The 15,235-nt window shown below is 40.0% G+C and overlaps 2 protein-coding genes across 2 annotated transcripts in view; both read right to left on the bottom strand.

Moving 5' to 3' along the window:
- MOGAT1 (monoacylglycerol O-acyltransferase 1) overlaps positions 1–15,235 on the bottom strand; it is a 34,563-nt gene that overhangs the window by 11,442 nt on the left and 7,886 nt on the right. Inside the window, exons 2-5 of the mRNA XM_007166744.3 lie at positions 6,541–6,719; positions 5,982–6,186; positions 3,254–3,428; positions 2,497–2,696 (exon numbers count right to left, since the gene is read on the bottom strand). Coding sequence (XP_007166806.2) covers positions 2,497–2,696; positions 3,254–3,428; positions 5,982–6,186; positions 6,541–6,719 — 759 coding nt within the window. The remainder of the gene's footprint in view (positions 1–2,496; positions 2,697–3,253; positions 3,429–5,981; positions 6,187–6,540; positions 6,720–15,235) is intronic.
- LOC103016362 (oligosaccharyltransferase complex subunit OSTC-like) lies at positions 10,229–10,684 on the bottom strand. The gene has a single exon (XM_057551621.1). The coding sequence runs from the start codon at positions 10,676–10,678 to the stop codon at positions 10,229–10,231; it is 450 nt and encodes a 149-aa protein (XP_057407604.1). The 5' UTR covers positions 10,679–10,684.

The raw sequence follows: 15,235 nt of genomic DNA, 5'->3' as shown, positions 1-15,235 counted from the left end.
TAATAAAATATAATCTATGTGAACGTTTTATTGTACTTGGATAAACTGATAATAACCTGGATAAAATATATAAATGACATACTATTTGTGACACATAAAGAAAATATATGGTAGCTTCTTTATAAATTACGTCCATTGAGAATGACCCTCAGGAAAGAGGAAAGAAGGTTTTGATGGAGGATGCAGAGAAACCTGACGGTTTAGCAAAGGCTGGTGTAAGAAATATGCAGAGGCTGATGATGGCACCTTAGAATTAGCCAGAGCACATTTTTAAAGGGATTTTAACTAATAAGACATTAACAGACAAAACCATTACAGTCCTAGTGAATCTTAGTGAACTATCTTGCTCACACTCCAGTGAATGCTCCAGGGACTGCCCTGGTGGTGCAGTGGTTAAGAATCTGCCTGCCAATGCAGGGGACACGGGTTTGATCCCTGGTCCGGGAAGATCCCACATGCCATGGAGCAACTAAGCCCATGCGCCACAACTACTGAAGCCCGTGCGCCTAGAGCCCGTGCTCTGCAACAAGAGAAGCCACTGCAATGAGAAGCCCGCGCACTGCAATGAAGAGTAGCTCCCGCTCGCCGCAACTAGAGAAAGCCCACGCGCAGCAACAAAGACCCAACGCACCCAAAAATAAATAAATAAAATAAATAAATCTATTTTTAAAAAATGAATGCTGACTGAGTGAACTGATGAGGATGAGTATAATTTTTGTGACTTTCTGTCTGAATTTAAAAAAAAAAAAATCCCACAAGGACTCAGAGGCAAAGAATATACAAATCAATTTTCACTGCAAAGTAAAGGAGCTGTTACAGTGGAGGATTACTGGACTGGATGTCAATATTATGACATAGTATGAGTGTGTTTCATGTTTGGTAATTGCAATCATTGTTGCTTTTGTTGTGGTCATCCATGTACAATGCTTGGTGTCAGTCTATTTATCTCTTGTAAAAATAAAATACAGTGTGTGTGTGTGGAAAAAAAAAAATGAATGCTCAGGTTGAAGTTGCTGATGAAGTGGGGTCTGAGAGATATGGGGGAAAACTATTTACAGGATGGAGAATCAGAGCATCTCTGGACACCTGGGAGTGAGAGGATTATAGATGCAGTAACGATTTAGGGTGAATTCAGCTAATATTTAATGAGTTCTTGTGATGCAAGGTAGAGTTAACAAACTCTTAATTAAGTAGAAGGGGGAGTAGAAGGACCCCAAAATAACTTGCCACTCTGGACGCTGCCTAAATTCTGCTTGGGGTGTGTCAGGGAGTCAGCAGAGAAACAGCTCTGGGTTTGAAGCGCAATGATTTAAAATAGAAATGAGCATAGCAACTTAGATCATGATTTCAATACCATATTGTGTTTTATTCTCTGGCGCACATGAATGATACACAGCTTTTGCTTTTGTTTATGGAACTGTAAATAACTTACGCCTAACTTGTGTTTCTCCAAGTAAATAAAAGTCTTTAAGTACACATTGTCTGAGGGTCCGGTTCACACAAACCAGGCTGCCCTCAGTCATCTGACTCCCACCTGACCACCCTAAGAGCACGCAGCTGAGTCTTTATGAAACATGCATATTCTTAGCTTGGTTTTTAAAAGGCTTCCCATAATAGCAGGATTCTGAGGATGCTGGAGACTAGAATTGGTGTTTCTGATGTAATCGTTCGGGGGGGTAAGTGGAAGGATGTACTGAAGCAAGTTTCTTTTGTTCTGAGTCTTTAAGAGATGCACGCTTGACAGGCATTAAGTAAAAACCAGAGCTATAAACATGGAAGGACCTAGAGATGATCATACTAAGTGAGGTGAGCCAGACAGAGACAGACAAATACCATACAATATCGCTTATATGTGGAATCTAAAAAAAAAAAGATACAAATGAACTTATTTACAAAACAGAAATAGACCCACAGACTTATGGTTACCAAAGGGCAAAGGACGGGGGGGAGGGATAAATTAGGAGCTTGGGGTTAATGTGGTCGTCATCCTCCTCCCCCATTTTAATCCCCCCACACGTGCCATTTTTAAAGATAAAATCAGTCTATATTAGAATACATGTATCTAGTTGGGGAAAAAATGCTTTTGCCGTATGAACTGATGCCTATGTGAACTGAACATGATGAAGACATCTATTACACAGAAATGTCCACATATTAATAGACTCTGATGTAACGTGTTCAAAGAACTGCTATGTTGTAATCTGCTAGTACAGAGAAATAGATTCATCATAGAGTATTAGAAATTCTATTTCTAAAATTGAATTCTATTTGTAGTTCAATAGCAATATTTTTAAAATAATTGATTCCCATTCAAATGGAAAACATAGTCATTTCATAAATAAAAGGCAGACTGTAAATGAAGCTCAAATAACACCTATAGGATTATTATTTTAGGAAGTTCTTACTCAAAGCTATTTCAGTAACAATAAACATAGCTCAAAGTAAGGTAATCCTTTTTACTCAGTTTAACAAGCCTTGAGTCTTTGATGTACATACCAACAGTGTGGATGGGTTTCCTATAGGGCATTAGGCCAAAATTGTATTGAAAAATTCCTCTGGCGTGGAACAGTGGCAAAGCAAATCCCATGATCTTCTGTAGTTTCTCCTGCACAGTTCGAAGCCATGAGCCTTCAGGGTTGCTAACTTGTTTAAATAGTTCATTTTCACCAAAAGAAAACACTGGCACCAAATAAGCACTGCAAATAACAAGGAGGAAGAATAAGCATTTTCAATGAAAAGGATTTAAATATTTCATTTAGCCCAGCTGACTTTTACAACAGATTCCTAACAATTCTTTGATGTTCCCAAGCCTCCCTATAGCGCTAAGTTCATGTTCCATACATTGAAACTGACTTATACCTGAGGTCCTTTGGGGAGGTACCTCAGTAGTCTTAGTGATTTGTGGAATTTTATTCTATAGAAAAATCAAGGTTCCAGGAAGCTTCTTTGTCATCTGCGGTTTTGGCCATGGTTCATTTGTTCATTTGGCTGGGAATTTATACTGTGCATATAAAATTTTGTGTTTTTTTGTTTTCCTCTTATGGACAAGTTGAATGGCTGGATGCCATGACACTGAGCTACCTTAGTGGGAAGGTTGTATTTCATTGCCCATAAACATCCACATCTGCTTTCATTGGGAAGCCGATTAGGAGCTCCGTCTTTAAGGGCCAGAAAAATGACTTTCCTTCTTTGTGTTCGTTTAATAATGTGTTAACTTCCCTGACCCAGGTGCCTGAAATGAAAAGCCACTTACCCATGGGTCAGAGCAATTTTCACAAATCCCTTCCGCTGGCGGATGAACAGAGTGAACTTTCCAGGATGGGCATCCAGTGATTCCTCTGCACCCCCAAGCACGATGACTGAGATGTTTCCACCTCCTTCCTTGCTGAGCACGTGACACACACTTCTCCTGGAAACTGAGACTGGCCCTTAGTGAATGAAACAAAAGGCGTTAACTAATTGCCCTTTTACACTCTTATCATAATAGTCAATGGCACCAGCAAATATTTCACAGAATTTCCTAGACTGCTTACGTTTGGAGCAGTTTGCAGGTTTATAATTTTTTCATAGCCGAATCTTTGGTAATAGATTCCATTAAAAAGATCTAACATTCTGGGGGCTTCCCTGGTGGCGCAGTGGTTGAGAATCTGCCTGCCAGTGCAGGGGACACGGGTTCGAGCCCTGGTCTGGGAGGATCCCACATGCCACGGAGCACCTGGGCCCGTGAGCCACAACTACTGAGCCTGCGCGTCTGGAGCCTGTGCTCCGCAACGGGAGGGGCCGCGGTGGTGAAAGGCCCGCGCACCGCGATGAAGAGCGGTCCCCGCACCGCGATGAAGAGTGGCCCCTGCTTGCCGCAACTGGAGAAAGCCCTTGCACGAACCAAAGACCCAACACAGCCAAAAATAAATAATAAATAAATAAATAAAGTAGCTATAAAAAAAAAAAAAAAAAAAAGATCTAACATTCTGGCAGGTGACAGGGTTAGGTCTTTAAAATGTCACTTGCTTATTACTAGGTCTATCACTTGTTCAGGTAGGTTGTGTACTGCTCATTTCTACAGATTCCATTCATATTGCATTATAAGTAAAAGGTGCCCCCTGGAGCTGTTCAGTGCACAAATCTACACAGCTGTATGTGGTAGTCTTCATCGTTATCCTGGCAGATCCTTGCTCAGAACCAAACAGTATAACCTCCAAGAGGTTTCCCTGGATCTTTGGAACACACAATGGTCTGTTTTCAGGTATTCTTTATGGATTCTTATTTCTCAGACATGGATTTATAATGTAAATGGTTTCAAAAATTCAGACATCTGACAAATAACCTACATCAATTGCTAAATCTGTGCTTGATTCCCAAATGCCTAGTTTGACTTTGGTAAATTGTTTATTTAAGACATAAGTTACATAATTGTTCAGTCTTTATATCAGCCTTTCCCATGTAAAAATAACTTTAAAGACTCCTTTTCAGATTTTAAATGGACTACGTACTCTTGGAGGAAAATACTATGAACTCTTGGAGGAAAAGAATAACAATGAAAACACAAACAACCTGTGACCCATATTTCAGAGACAACCACTTTTTAATGTCTTATTGTTTCCTTCCATTCTTGATTTTATCTGTTTTCTTTTTTTAGTCATAAAAGAATGTGGGGCTTCCCTGGTGGCGCAGTGGTTAAGAATCCGCGTGCCAATGCAGGGGACACGGGTTCGAGCCCTGGTCCAGGAAGATCCCACATGCCATGGAGCAACTAAGCCTGTGCGCCACAACTACTGAGCCTGTGCTTTAGAGCCCACGCGCCACAACTACTGAGCCTGCATGCCACAACTACTGAAGCCCACGCACCTAGAGCCAGTGCTCCGTACAAGAGAGGCCACCGCAATGAGAAGCCCGCGCACCACAACGAAGAGTAGCCCCCGCTCGCCGCAGCTAGAGAAAGCCCGTGCACAGCAACGAAGACCCAATGCAGCCAAAAATAAATATTTTATTAAATAAATAAATAAAGGTCAGAGCCTTGAGAATGGGCTATCCTGTATGTTAAAAAAAAAAAAAAAGAATGTGTTCGTTTTATCAAGACACGGCCCTTCATCTCCTGAAGGAAATTACATGCTCATTTTACTGTGGGTTCCTATTACTGGGGGAATATAAAATTAGGACAGGATTCTGAATGATCAGCGACTCTCTGAAGAGAAGAGGCAGAGGAGGGTAGAGAACCTGAGCCCAAATAGGTGTGAGCTTTCACTGAGTTCAAAGCCATGGCCATTCTGCTCTGCATGCCCTGAGTCAGAGCTGGAGGCATTGCTTCCACTGGAAAGAGGGCCTCGTGATTTCCAGACACCTGGCAGTCCTCACTTGCCTCTGGACCCTTCTCAGTTTCCTCCTGAGGCTTCCCTTCTTCAGGCCATGCTTAAATGCTGCATTTCTCAGGACTGTTAGGGACTAAATGTTTACGTTCCTCCAAAATTCATATGTTGAAACCTAACCCCCAATAGGATGGTATTAGGAGGTGGGGCCCTTGGGAGGTAATTAGGTCATGAGAGTGGAGCCCCCAGGAACAGGGTTAATGTTCTTCTAGGAAGAGGAACAGAGCTAGCATGTTCTCTCTTTCCACCATGTGAAGATACAATGAGAAGATGGCCATCTGCAAACCAGCAAGTGGGCCATCACCAGACACAGGATCTTCCCAGCCTTCAGACTGTGAGAAATAAATTTCTATTGTTCAAGCTACCCAGTCTATGGTATTCTCTTATAGCAGCTGAACTAAGACAGGCTCCTTCTTCGTCCCTGTTGTCTTTAACCTTATCTCTACACGTGGCACACGGATTCAAACCCCACTTATGTGTCCTGAGTTCTCCAAAATCCATCTCCTTAGAGTTTTACTCTAAGAAACTGTAAACCCAGCTGGTTTGGGAGGGGACATTCTATGTGGTCCTGCCCACCCAGAACCCTAGAGAAAGAAACAGTGATCTGCCTTCACTTACCACTACTCATCAGATATTCTCGGAAGAGCGGACACCGGAACCAAAATGGAAGCACATGAAGATACGCAGTAAGGCCAGGAAACAGCTCCTTGAAGTTTGAATAATTTGTACAAAAGTTTCCAAAGGCTCCAGCAACAAGCACTCCATGGGGGTGAAACCCAAATATGTAGTTGTGACTTGGATTCAAATCCCAAGTTTTGATGAGCTACAGTGCATTTATATTGACATAAAAAAACAAAATGTTCCCTGATTAGTTTCCAATAAGAAACAGAAGGACTCAGAATTAGTTCTATGTTCAAGAGGAAATGAAGAACATGACTCGTTTTCGTTTCCTGGGGTAGAGCTGTTTCCAAATTTTTAAACCGTTTCCTGAACCCAGAGCCCCTCATACACAGCCTTCTAAATTTTGTCAATTTAGGTTAGACCCCATTTAGTAACTTGGGCTGAATTGCAGGCTCTCCCCCTCTAAAAAGGGAAAAGCTTGAAAAATATGTGATAAAAACACATTTGAATTCTTTTCCCAGCTTAAAACCATACTATATAAAACAATTCTACTCACATGAATTGGAAAATAGTCCTTAAAGTACCTCCAAATGGTCCAGCTTCTGACCCAGTCGGATCTCCTGCCTCCTTGCTCTGGGGTTTGCCAGTCAAAGTAAAGCCATGTCAAATAAGGGATGTAGAGGAACCAGTAGTTGTATATGATCAGGAACACGATGACTCCAAGGCACACCTGTGCTGTAAGAAAGGCGAAGACCTCAGGAATCAGGGTCAGTTAGCATCTGCTCACTGTACTGTACAATCATTGGCCCAAGGTAGGGGGAATCTAACATAGACAAAGTGTGTTCAACTGAACCTTGGTTCAAGTGAGGTAATGTAACAAGACAGCAATGGTACAGTATGACCTAACATTTCTTGGATGTTTAGTATATACCAAGTACTGTATTGTGGATTCCACCAAAATATTTTTAAATTTAATCCTCATATAGCCACACCATCAATGAAGCAGCCCTAGCACTCCTAACATTCTTTTTATAAGAGGGAAAATAGCAGCTTAGGGAGGTTAAGTGAATTGCCCAAGCTACACGGAGGTGTAAGTGGCTGACCTGTCTAAATCCAAGGTCCATTCTCAAAGCCCATGGTCCTACACCATCTCCCCGACGTGATACATGGGGGAACCGTCGCTGACAGGAGGAATGCAGAGGAATTCCTACTACAAGTGTTCACCTTGATTGAGCAGCCATTATGCATGTGCCCATGAAGAGGGCACATTCCAATGACAAACTTCATTTCCCGGAAGTCTATTGCCAGAGATAGAAATGGCACAGGAGTGACTCTACGCCTTAGCTCACCTACCACTTCTCTTGACATTTCATAATGACAGAGCAATCCTAATTGTTTGTGCACCTAATGATATAGCTTCAAATAGATGAAGCAGGAATTGATCAAACTTGACCTGGGCAGTAGGGACAAGAATATTTGCCTTAAAGTAATACATTAAGCTAAGCTAGACATTTTCTTTTTATGTCTGTGCTATGTGTTATACTAAAAACTATTTATGAAAAGAAAAATATATCAATGGGGAGGAGCACAAAGACTTAAAGCGTGGCACAGAGTAAGTGCTCAACAAATGCCAGCTATTACTACTGGTTTAAGGAGTGCCATTACCTCCTTCTTCTTTATTATGTGCTACAGTCTCGAATCTAGTACTGACTTCGGTCCCCCAAGCTCCTATCCATTCTCAACTTTATTAAAAAGAGCTTTGTCCCCAAACGATCCATCACGGTATCTGAGTAAGAGCACCTTGATCTATTATTGTTTTATAGTTATAGATGTAGGTAAAGATTTGGGTTTTTTTGGCAAAAACAAAACACATGTCTATATTTCTAGAAATATATAAATCAACAAATTTCCCAGTATAGATTTAACCCAAATACTGAATTGAACCCATCAGAGGACTGACTTGCTCTCTCCAGGGTGGGTTAAAAGTTAAAAGTGTGTGAAAGGTTAAGGAAGCATGTGCCCTCCACAGTTCAGTGGGGTGTTTTCTTGCATTCTGGAAGTTTCCACAAGTCTAGAAGTGAGGCCAAAAGAGTGTCCTCTGCCCTCATTCCTACCAAGATCACTCTATTTTAATTTACCTGCTTCCCTCTACCCAGGTCTGTGTGCTGACAATGTACCCCTGTTAATTAATTTTATTTTATTAAAATGTGCAAAACATTTACAAGAAACATAAATAGGTCTCATTATTCTCTACCCCAAGCTGGATCAGCTGAGCTATGATGGAAAAGGGGAGGGAGGGCATAGGTACTGAGTAGTAACTGTCTCGCATGGGCAGCCTTATTTACTCCTCCTTGCAACCCTCACAGTACAGAGTTCTGTCCCCATTTTGCAGTTGTGGAAACTGAGGCTCAGGGAGTTTGAGTGTCCAAAGGACTTGAACCTGGATCTGCCTAATCCTTAAACCCAGGCACTTTTTTTTTTTTTTTTTTAAGAAAACCAAACTATCCCCAGCTAATGGTCATAACACCATAAACATGTGTTTATTACAAGTACATAAGCAGGTTCATAAGCATAAAGAATCAGGCACATGAAAGGTTTTATTTTCTTTACTATAAAGGTGGAGAAACTAAGACCAAAAGCAAATTAATTTAATTTCAATCACAGAGTGAGTCAAGAGTAGGTCCAGAAACAAAGTCCCCTGGCTATTAATGCAATGGTCCACTCACCCAACCACATTCCTCTAGGTGAATACACACTGCATATCTCTAACATTCATTATGTGTTTTGCATGTACAGTGGTTAAGACATGGATGGGAAATTGTACTCCTTATGTTGGAATGTGCCACCAACCAGCTTCCTGACCTGGGGTGAGGTCTTTTACTTCTTGAGCCTCGATTCCTTTACCTGTGAAATGGGCTAATAACAGCACCACTCTCCAAGGAGTGTTGGGGGAATAAACAGAGAGATGTTACACTGCCTGGCACAGAGCAAGCGCTTGACAAATGGGAGCCATTTTTATAATAACTGTGTTTACTAGGATACATTTGGAGAATGCAAAAAGTAGAAGCAGACAAGATAACATTCATATTCCTGTCACCCAACAAAAACTACTGTTAAATTTTCCCGTCTTTTTTTTTTTTCCATCAAACAGGTTATGTTTTTTTAACACAGTGGATCACACATATTTTTTATTCTGTATTTGACCACTTACGATTATCTCATCTTAGCTGCTTGGTATTATAAATTTGGCATTAAAACCTCTCCACAAGTGTTATTTTTAATGACTGAGCAACATTCCATTGGTTGTCAGTACTAATTCAAATTCTTTTGTTTTTGAATATCTGGGCTTCTAACAACTTTTCTCTAATAACATAATCTTGCATAAAGATTCTATTTCATATCATAAACAACACCAAAATAGTTTTTTAATCCCTTGATCCTAAATTGGATTGAAAGCAGAAAACACTATAAAAACTAGGTGACTAGATCACCTCTATTTTCTATTTTTATCCCACCAGGCAATCCAAGGTAACACGATTCTCCTAAACTGGAGGTCAAACAGAAGAGAAAGTTAAAAAAATTTACTCCAAAACATTGTGCAGCTCTCAAAACTAATGTTGATACTTAAAAAAAAATTGTTTAGATTCACAAACCAAGTTGCACTGAAGGCCTAAATTTCAGCTGCCTTTTTTTTTTTATTAGAAAAATTATTTATTTCTTCTCCTTTCATACATCTTATTGTTCAGGAAACAGTCTTACATACATATCTGAAATGATGTACTGTCACACACTCTGTTTAAAGGCAAAGCACCACAGGTAAAGCTGATCAGCTGTCCAGAGTTCTCAGCTTATGGGATCTCACTTCCTGATTTTACATTAATTTCTGAAGGTCAGAAATGTCATCTCCAAAAAATGTTAAGGGGTTTGTAAAAAATAATTATTTTATTCAATATTATAGTTGTAGAAATGAAGTATATTTTCTTTAAGAAATAAAAAAAAGAAGAAAATGCCACTTAACATCATTGGTATGTCAGTATAGGCGAGCAGGAAAAAATACTGATAAGCTTGTCTCTTTGATACCAAGAAGACATTCTAGTCCAAGCTATAATATGCTTCCTATGTTTTCACTAGATGTTTCTTTTCTGCTGCTTTTCCATATTTCATATCAGAGGACTGGTACAGCCTTTAAAACTTCATTAACAGGAGCAAATTCAGTATCCACCGATTTCTTCTCAAAAGGCATTCTAACCCATCAGATAGCCCGGCAGTTTCATTCTCATGAATACTCTAGCCACGAAAAAACTCAGTAGGACACAGACGAATCCAATGAATAGAAGGAGAAATCTATTGAGTTTGGGAATGTTTGGTGCATTGGATCGGTACAGGATTATGAAACCTAAACCTCCCATTGTAAACAAGAAGCTGGATGGGAGTCCTTCCATAATATATTGTCCATTTACTCTGCAGGCCAAGAAAGCTACTGGCCTCTGATGCCCATGTTCATCAGTCATGGAGCCGACACCTGGAGGTTCGACAGTAACATCATAAACGATTCCTCCGGCGATGAGGAAGTAAGACACCACCACCAGAGCGTACATCGTCATGGCCGACAGCATGTGCACCCAGGGTGGCTTCTTCAGCTTCATGTTGGGACATTCCAGCACTAAGAATGGGACTCGGTACAAACTCTCCATGTTTGTGGCGGCAGGGGCAGCTGTCGGCCGCCAGCCCCACGCACCACCCAGGAACAGCTCTTTTTTTTTTCTTTGGCTGCATCACAGTGTGTGGGAATCTTAGTCCCCCGACCGGGGATGGAACCGTGCCCCCTGCAGTGGAAGGGCAGAGTCCTAACCACTGGACCACCAGGGAATTCCCCTAAATTTCAGCTTCCTTGACTTGGGTACATTCTGGATAAGAAACCACAAATCAGCCCCCAATCACTTATACTCTATTTTCACTTAACTGCCATAGGTTTCTACTTTCTCTACATCATTGAGGAAGCTGCCTCCCGCTAATTTTTTTTTTTTTGAGGTGAAATTCACATAACATAAATTAGCCATTTTAAAGAAAACAATCCAGTTGCATTTAGTACATTGACATTGTTGTGCAACTCCCACTTTTATCTAGGTCCTAAACACTTGCATCATTCTGAAATAAAACTCTGTACCCATTAAACAGTTACTCCCTATTTCCCTTTCCCCTGTCCCTGGCAAGCACCAATCTGCATTCTTTTTTGACGGATTTACCTATTCTAGATATTTCATATAAATGCAATGATCCAATATGTAACCTTCTGTAGGCTTTCACTTACCATCAAGTTTTTGAGATTCAGCCATGTTGTAACATATATCAGTATTTCATGCCTTTTTATGGCTGAATAATATTCGCATGTATGGATAGATCACAACTTGTTTATCCATTTGTTTATCTGTTGATGCACATGTGGGTTGTCTCCACCTTCTGGCTACTGTGAATAGTGCAGCAATGCCCCACTCCTTTAACAGTACTGAAAGTCAGAAAGGCTCAGCCAAGTGTATGCATCGGCACTAAGCTTACCATCATCAGTAAAGGGACAAAATGACATTTGCCTCTTCTTAAGATCAAGTGGGAAATACACCCCATCACCTTTGTGACCTTGTTGCCAAAAATGTCTAACCTGACTCTAACCATGAGAACATAATTAGGCAAGTCCAGACTAGGGGACGTCCTACAAGATAATTAGCTGGGGCTGTTTTAAAAATATCAGTGTTATAAAAGATGAAAAAACAAATAAAAAGTATAGAAACAGGTCTAGTTTTAAAGGAAAATTTGAAGACAATTAGGGAAATTTGAATATGAGCCATGTATTAAATAAGATTATTGTTTCAATGATACATTTCTTGGGTGTGATAATGGAATTGCAATTATGCACAAACTCCTTGTTTTCAGGAAACACATTCTACAGTATTGAGGAATGAAGTGCAATGATTTTTACAACTTAATTTCTTACTTTCAAATGGTTCAAAAGCAACAGTAACAACAAACTGGGTGTGTGTCTATAGAAACAGAGAAAACAAACACTGAAAAATCCTAAGAGTTGGTGAATCTAGGTAAAAAGAATGTATACTGAACTATTCTTTAAATACTTCTAAATTTCCAAAATTAAAAGACGGGGGTGGGGGCTTCCCTGGTGGCGCAGTGGTTAAGAATCCGCGTGCCAGTGCAGGGGACACGGGTACGATCCCTGGTCCGGGAAGATCCCACATGCTGCGGAGCAACTAAGCCCGTGCACCGCAACTACTAAGCCCACGTGCCACAACTACTGAGCCTGCGCTCTAGAGCCCATGAGCCACAACTACTGAAGCCCATAAGCCTAGAGCCCATGCTTCGCAACAAGAGAAGCCACCGCAATGAGAAGCCCGTGCACTGAAACAAAGAGTAGCCCCCGCTCGCTGCAACTAGAGAAAGCCCATGCGCAGGAACGAAGACCCAATGCAGCCAAAAAATAAATTAAATAAATATATTTTAAAAAATAAAATAAAATAAAGAAAAAAAAGATGGGGAAATGTATGAATTATACATGTAATTGATAATAATGCATAATAAGTTAAGCACTGCTATTTGACTGGGAACAAGTTGGGACCTCACAGAGAGCCCTACATTTGCAGCAAAGTCTTCATCTCCAATCTCATACATACAGAGGGAATGATCGATCCAATGACCCACTTTTAGCTTCAAAGCTGCCTTCAGGTATCCCTAGTTTTATAGAAGGAAGTGTTCCAGCAAAATCAGGGATATAAATTTCCTTTTTTCATGAACTAAAGACTTTTGGCAAGGAGTGGTGGCCAGGTCTACAGCTTTTGGGTGGTGGAAGGTCCTTCAGTGCTTACGTGGACTTTTCCTACCTCTGCTGCCTCCAACCGTTCTGGCTTCAAGGGATTCAACCTGGATACTTAAAATACAAGAGAGTACAAATGAAAATGTATTGTAGTGTTTGACCCATGGCAAATGCTCCATGGATGTTAGCAGAATTTGAAAAGTAAATGAATCCTAACAACACACTTTGCCTGTGGCATTTCTTCAAAGACCTGATGTATATAAGTTGAAAACTTCCTTTAAGTTCTAGGTTTTAGTTTTCTTTCTTTATCAGTTTTTTTACGATTTAATAAAGTATTATTTATAATATGGAAAAATAATTGGCTAGTGAAACTTAAATAAAATAACACACAGAAAGCCATTAGAACAATGATGGTGCAGGAATTCCCTGGCAGTCCAGTGGTTGGGACTCCACGCTTTCACTGCCGAGGGCTCAAGTTCGATCACGCAAGCCACGCAGTGTGGCCAAATAAATAAATAAAAGGAGAATACTTGAAAACAAAAACAAAAACAATGATGGTATGATGGTGGAAGCAGCTCTTCTGCCCCTTTCCTGTTTGCCCATTTCTGTTCCCCCCTAACCTTACAAGAACCTAATTATAGGAATGAGATCACTAAGCAATTGAAACTAACTCCTGACCTATGCTCTCCTGAATGCATACCATGCTTTGCCCAACCTGCTGATTCTTTTCCTAGATAAAAAGAAGTAAAAATGAAGAATTAAGCAGTTAAAAAATGACTAGCTCTCTACCGCCAACAGCCTCCCTAAGCAATCCTGCAGACAGATCACACGGGCAAGATAACATCTGAAGAGAGTCAGCCAGTCTGCACTCAATGGAGAACCCAACCTCCTGCCTTGATGATTCACTGAGATTCTTCTTCCTGCCCCCATTTTTCCTTTTAAAGACTATCATGGCTGAGCAGAATCTTCAGAGCTGGTCTCTGGACACGAGTCCACCTTCTTCCGAGATTGCCAGCTTTTCTGATAAAAACACCTTTCCTTTCTACTGACACTTGCCTCTTGAATTATTGGCTTATGAGCAGCGAGCAGCCGAACCTCGGTTTGGTAACAATGGCATCTAGGAAACTCTCAATAAATGTTAGCTATCAGCCACCACTGACTGCTTGAGACCTTTAAAAACACCAGTTTCATATGGCTCAACCCAATGTATTATTTGATTTATTTTCTAGTGCATATATTATTTTAATAAATTTTTTTGAATAGGTAAACAAGAGGAAAGGAATATGCCAAAACATTTACAATAGTTATCTCTGGATGGGAATATGGACTTTTTTCTAGTCTCTTCTAAAAGCTCTTCTACAGTTTCCAGTTTTTCTAATAACTAGCATGAACTACCTTATAATCAAAACTTATTTTAAAAAGATAAATAAAATGGTTCCACTAAAGGGAAAAAAAGAAACTAAACACTGTAGAACAAATCTACTTATGTAAGAATATTCTCATCTTTAACATGATTCTATTAAATCTGATGAGCAAACTCCATCAGAAAAACATTGTGAAAACTAGTGGAAGTTTACTTACTTGCGTTAAGTAGTGACCAGTGACCAATTAAGAAATAATTTAAAATATTTAACTTGTATGTGTATCCTTTCCACTTGTATCCAAGAAGTTTTCATTTTTCCCCCTAGGAAAACTGTTTCTATACTTATTTTAGCCATTTAACATAGTATGGAGAAAGAAAACAACTGAGAGGCAAGCAAAATCCTTTAGCACGTCACATTCTTTTCCTTTTTATTCCTGAGGCATTGTATTTCAAAATATCAATCAGTGTCATCTGCTGAGTATAAGAATGTAAGTATAACATTCCTCTAATTCTTAAAATTCCTGCTTTAAGAAAACTTGCCTCCCAGAGTTTCTTAGGATGAAGATGGGGCTAAAAGACAAATCTCAGAAAACTTTGCAGAATTTTTCAGCCTAGTATTCCTCATACGTGGGTCTGCTCCATACCGCCTTTAAAAAGTATTGCCGTACAAGGATCTGCATTTTTCTTGTTTAAAAGTGAATTCATTATTGGACCTATTTCTTTGCCTAATGAAGTCAAATAAATTATAACAAGGATCCAGTTGAAACCAGTCCCATTTTCATACTATTTCAGAAAGCTTTACAAGCTGAAGGACAAAAGAAGCACAAATACTTTGTATACCTACAAACTGAAAACCACAGAAATAATCCACGATAAAAGAGGCACAGTAGTGTTTATGCAAGTCCAGGAATCTAGTATGAATCACTAGAGTGAATGTTAAAATGTGCTCCCTCAAAATTTTCCAGATTAAGGGAGACTAAAAAGATGTAACTACATACAACATGTGGATTCCTTTGCTATAAAGGACATCAGCAGGACAATCGCTGAAATATGAATAGGGCCTCTGGATTA

This window comes from Balaenoptera acutorostrata, chromosome 8, assembly GCF_949987535.1.
Source record: "Balaenoptera acutorostrata chromosome 8, mBalAcu1.1, whole genome shotgun sequence".
Classification (NCBI taxonomy): domain Eukaryota; kingdom Metazoa; phylum Chordata; class Mammalia; order Artiodactyla; family Balaenopteridae; genus Balaenoptera; species Balaenoptera acutorostrata.
Note: the sequence above shows the minus strand (reverse complement) of the source record. Positions and strands in the feature narration are given on the sequence as shown.

What these genes read in the sequence shown, in the direction of transcription:
- LOC103016362 (XM_057551621.1), bottom strand. Translation starts at nt 10,678, where the DNA reads ATGGAGAGTTTGTACCGAGTCCCATTCTTAGTGCTGGAATGTCCCAAC.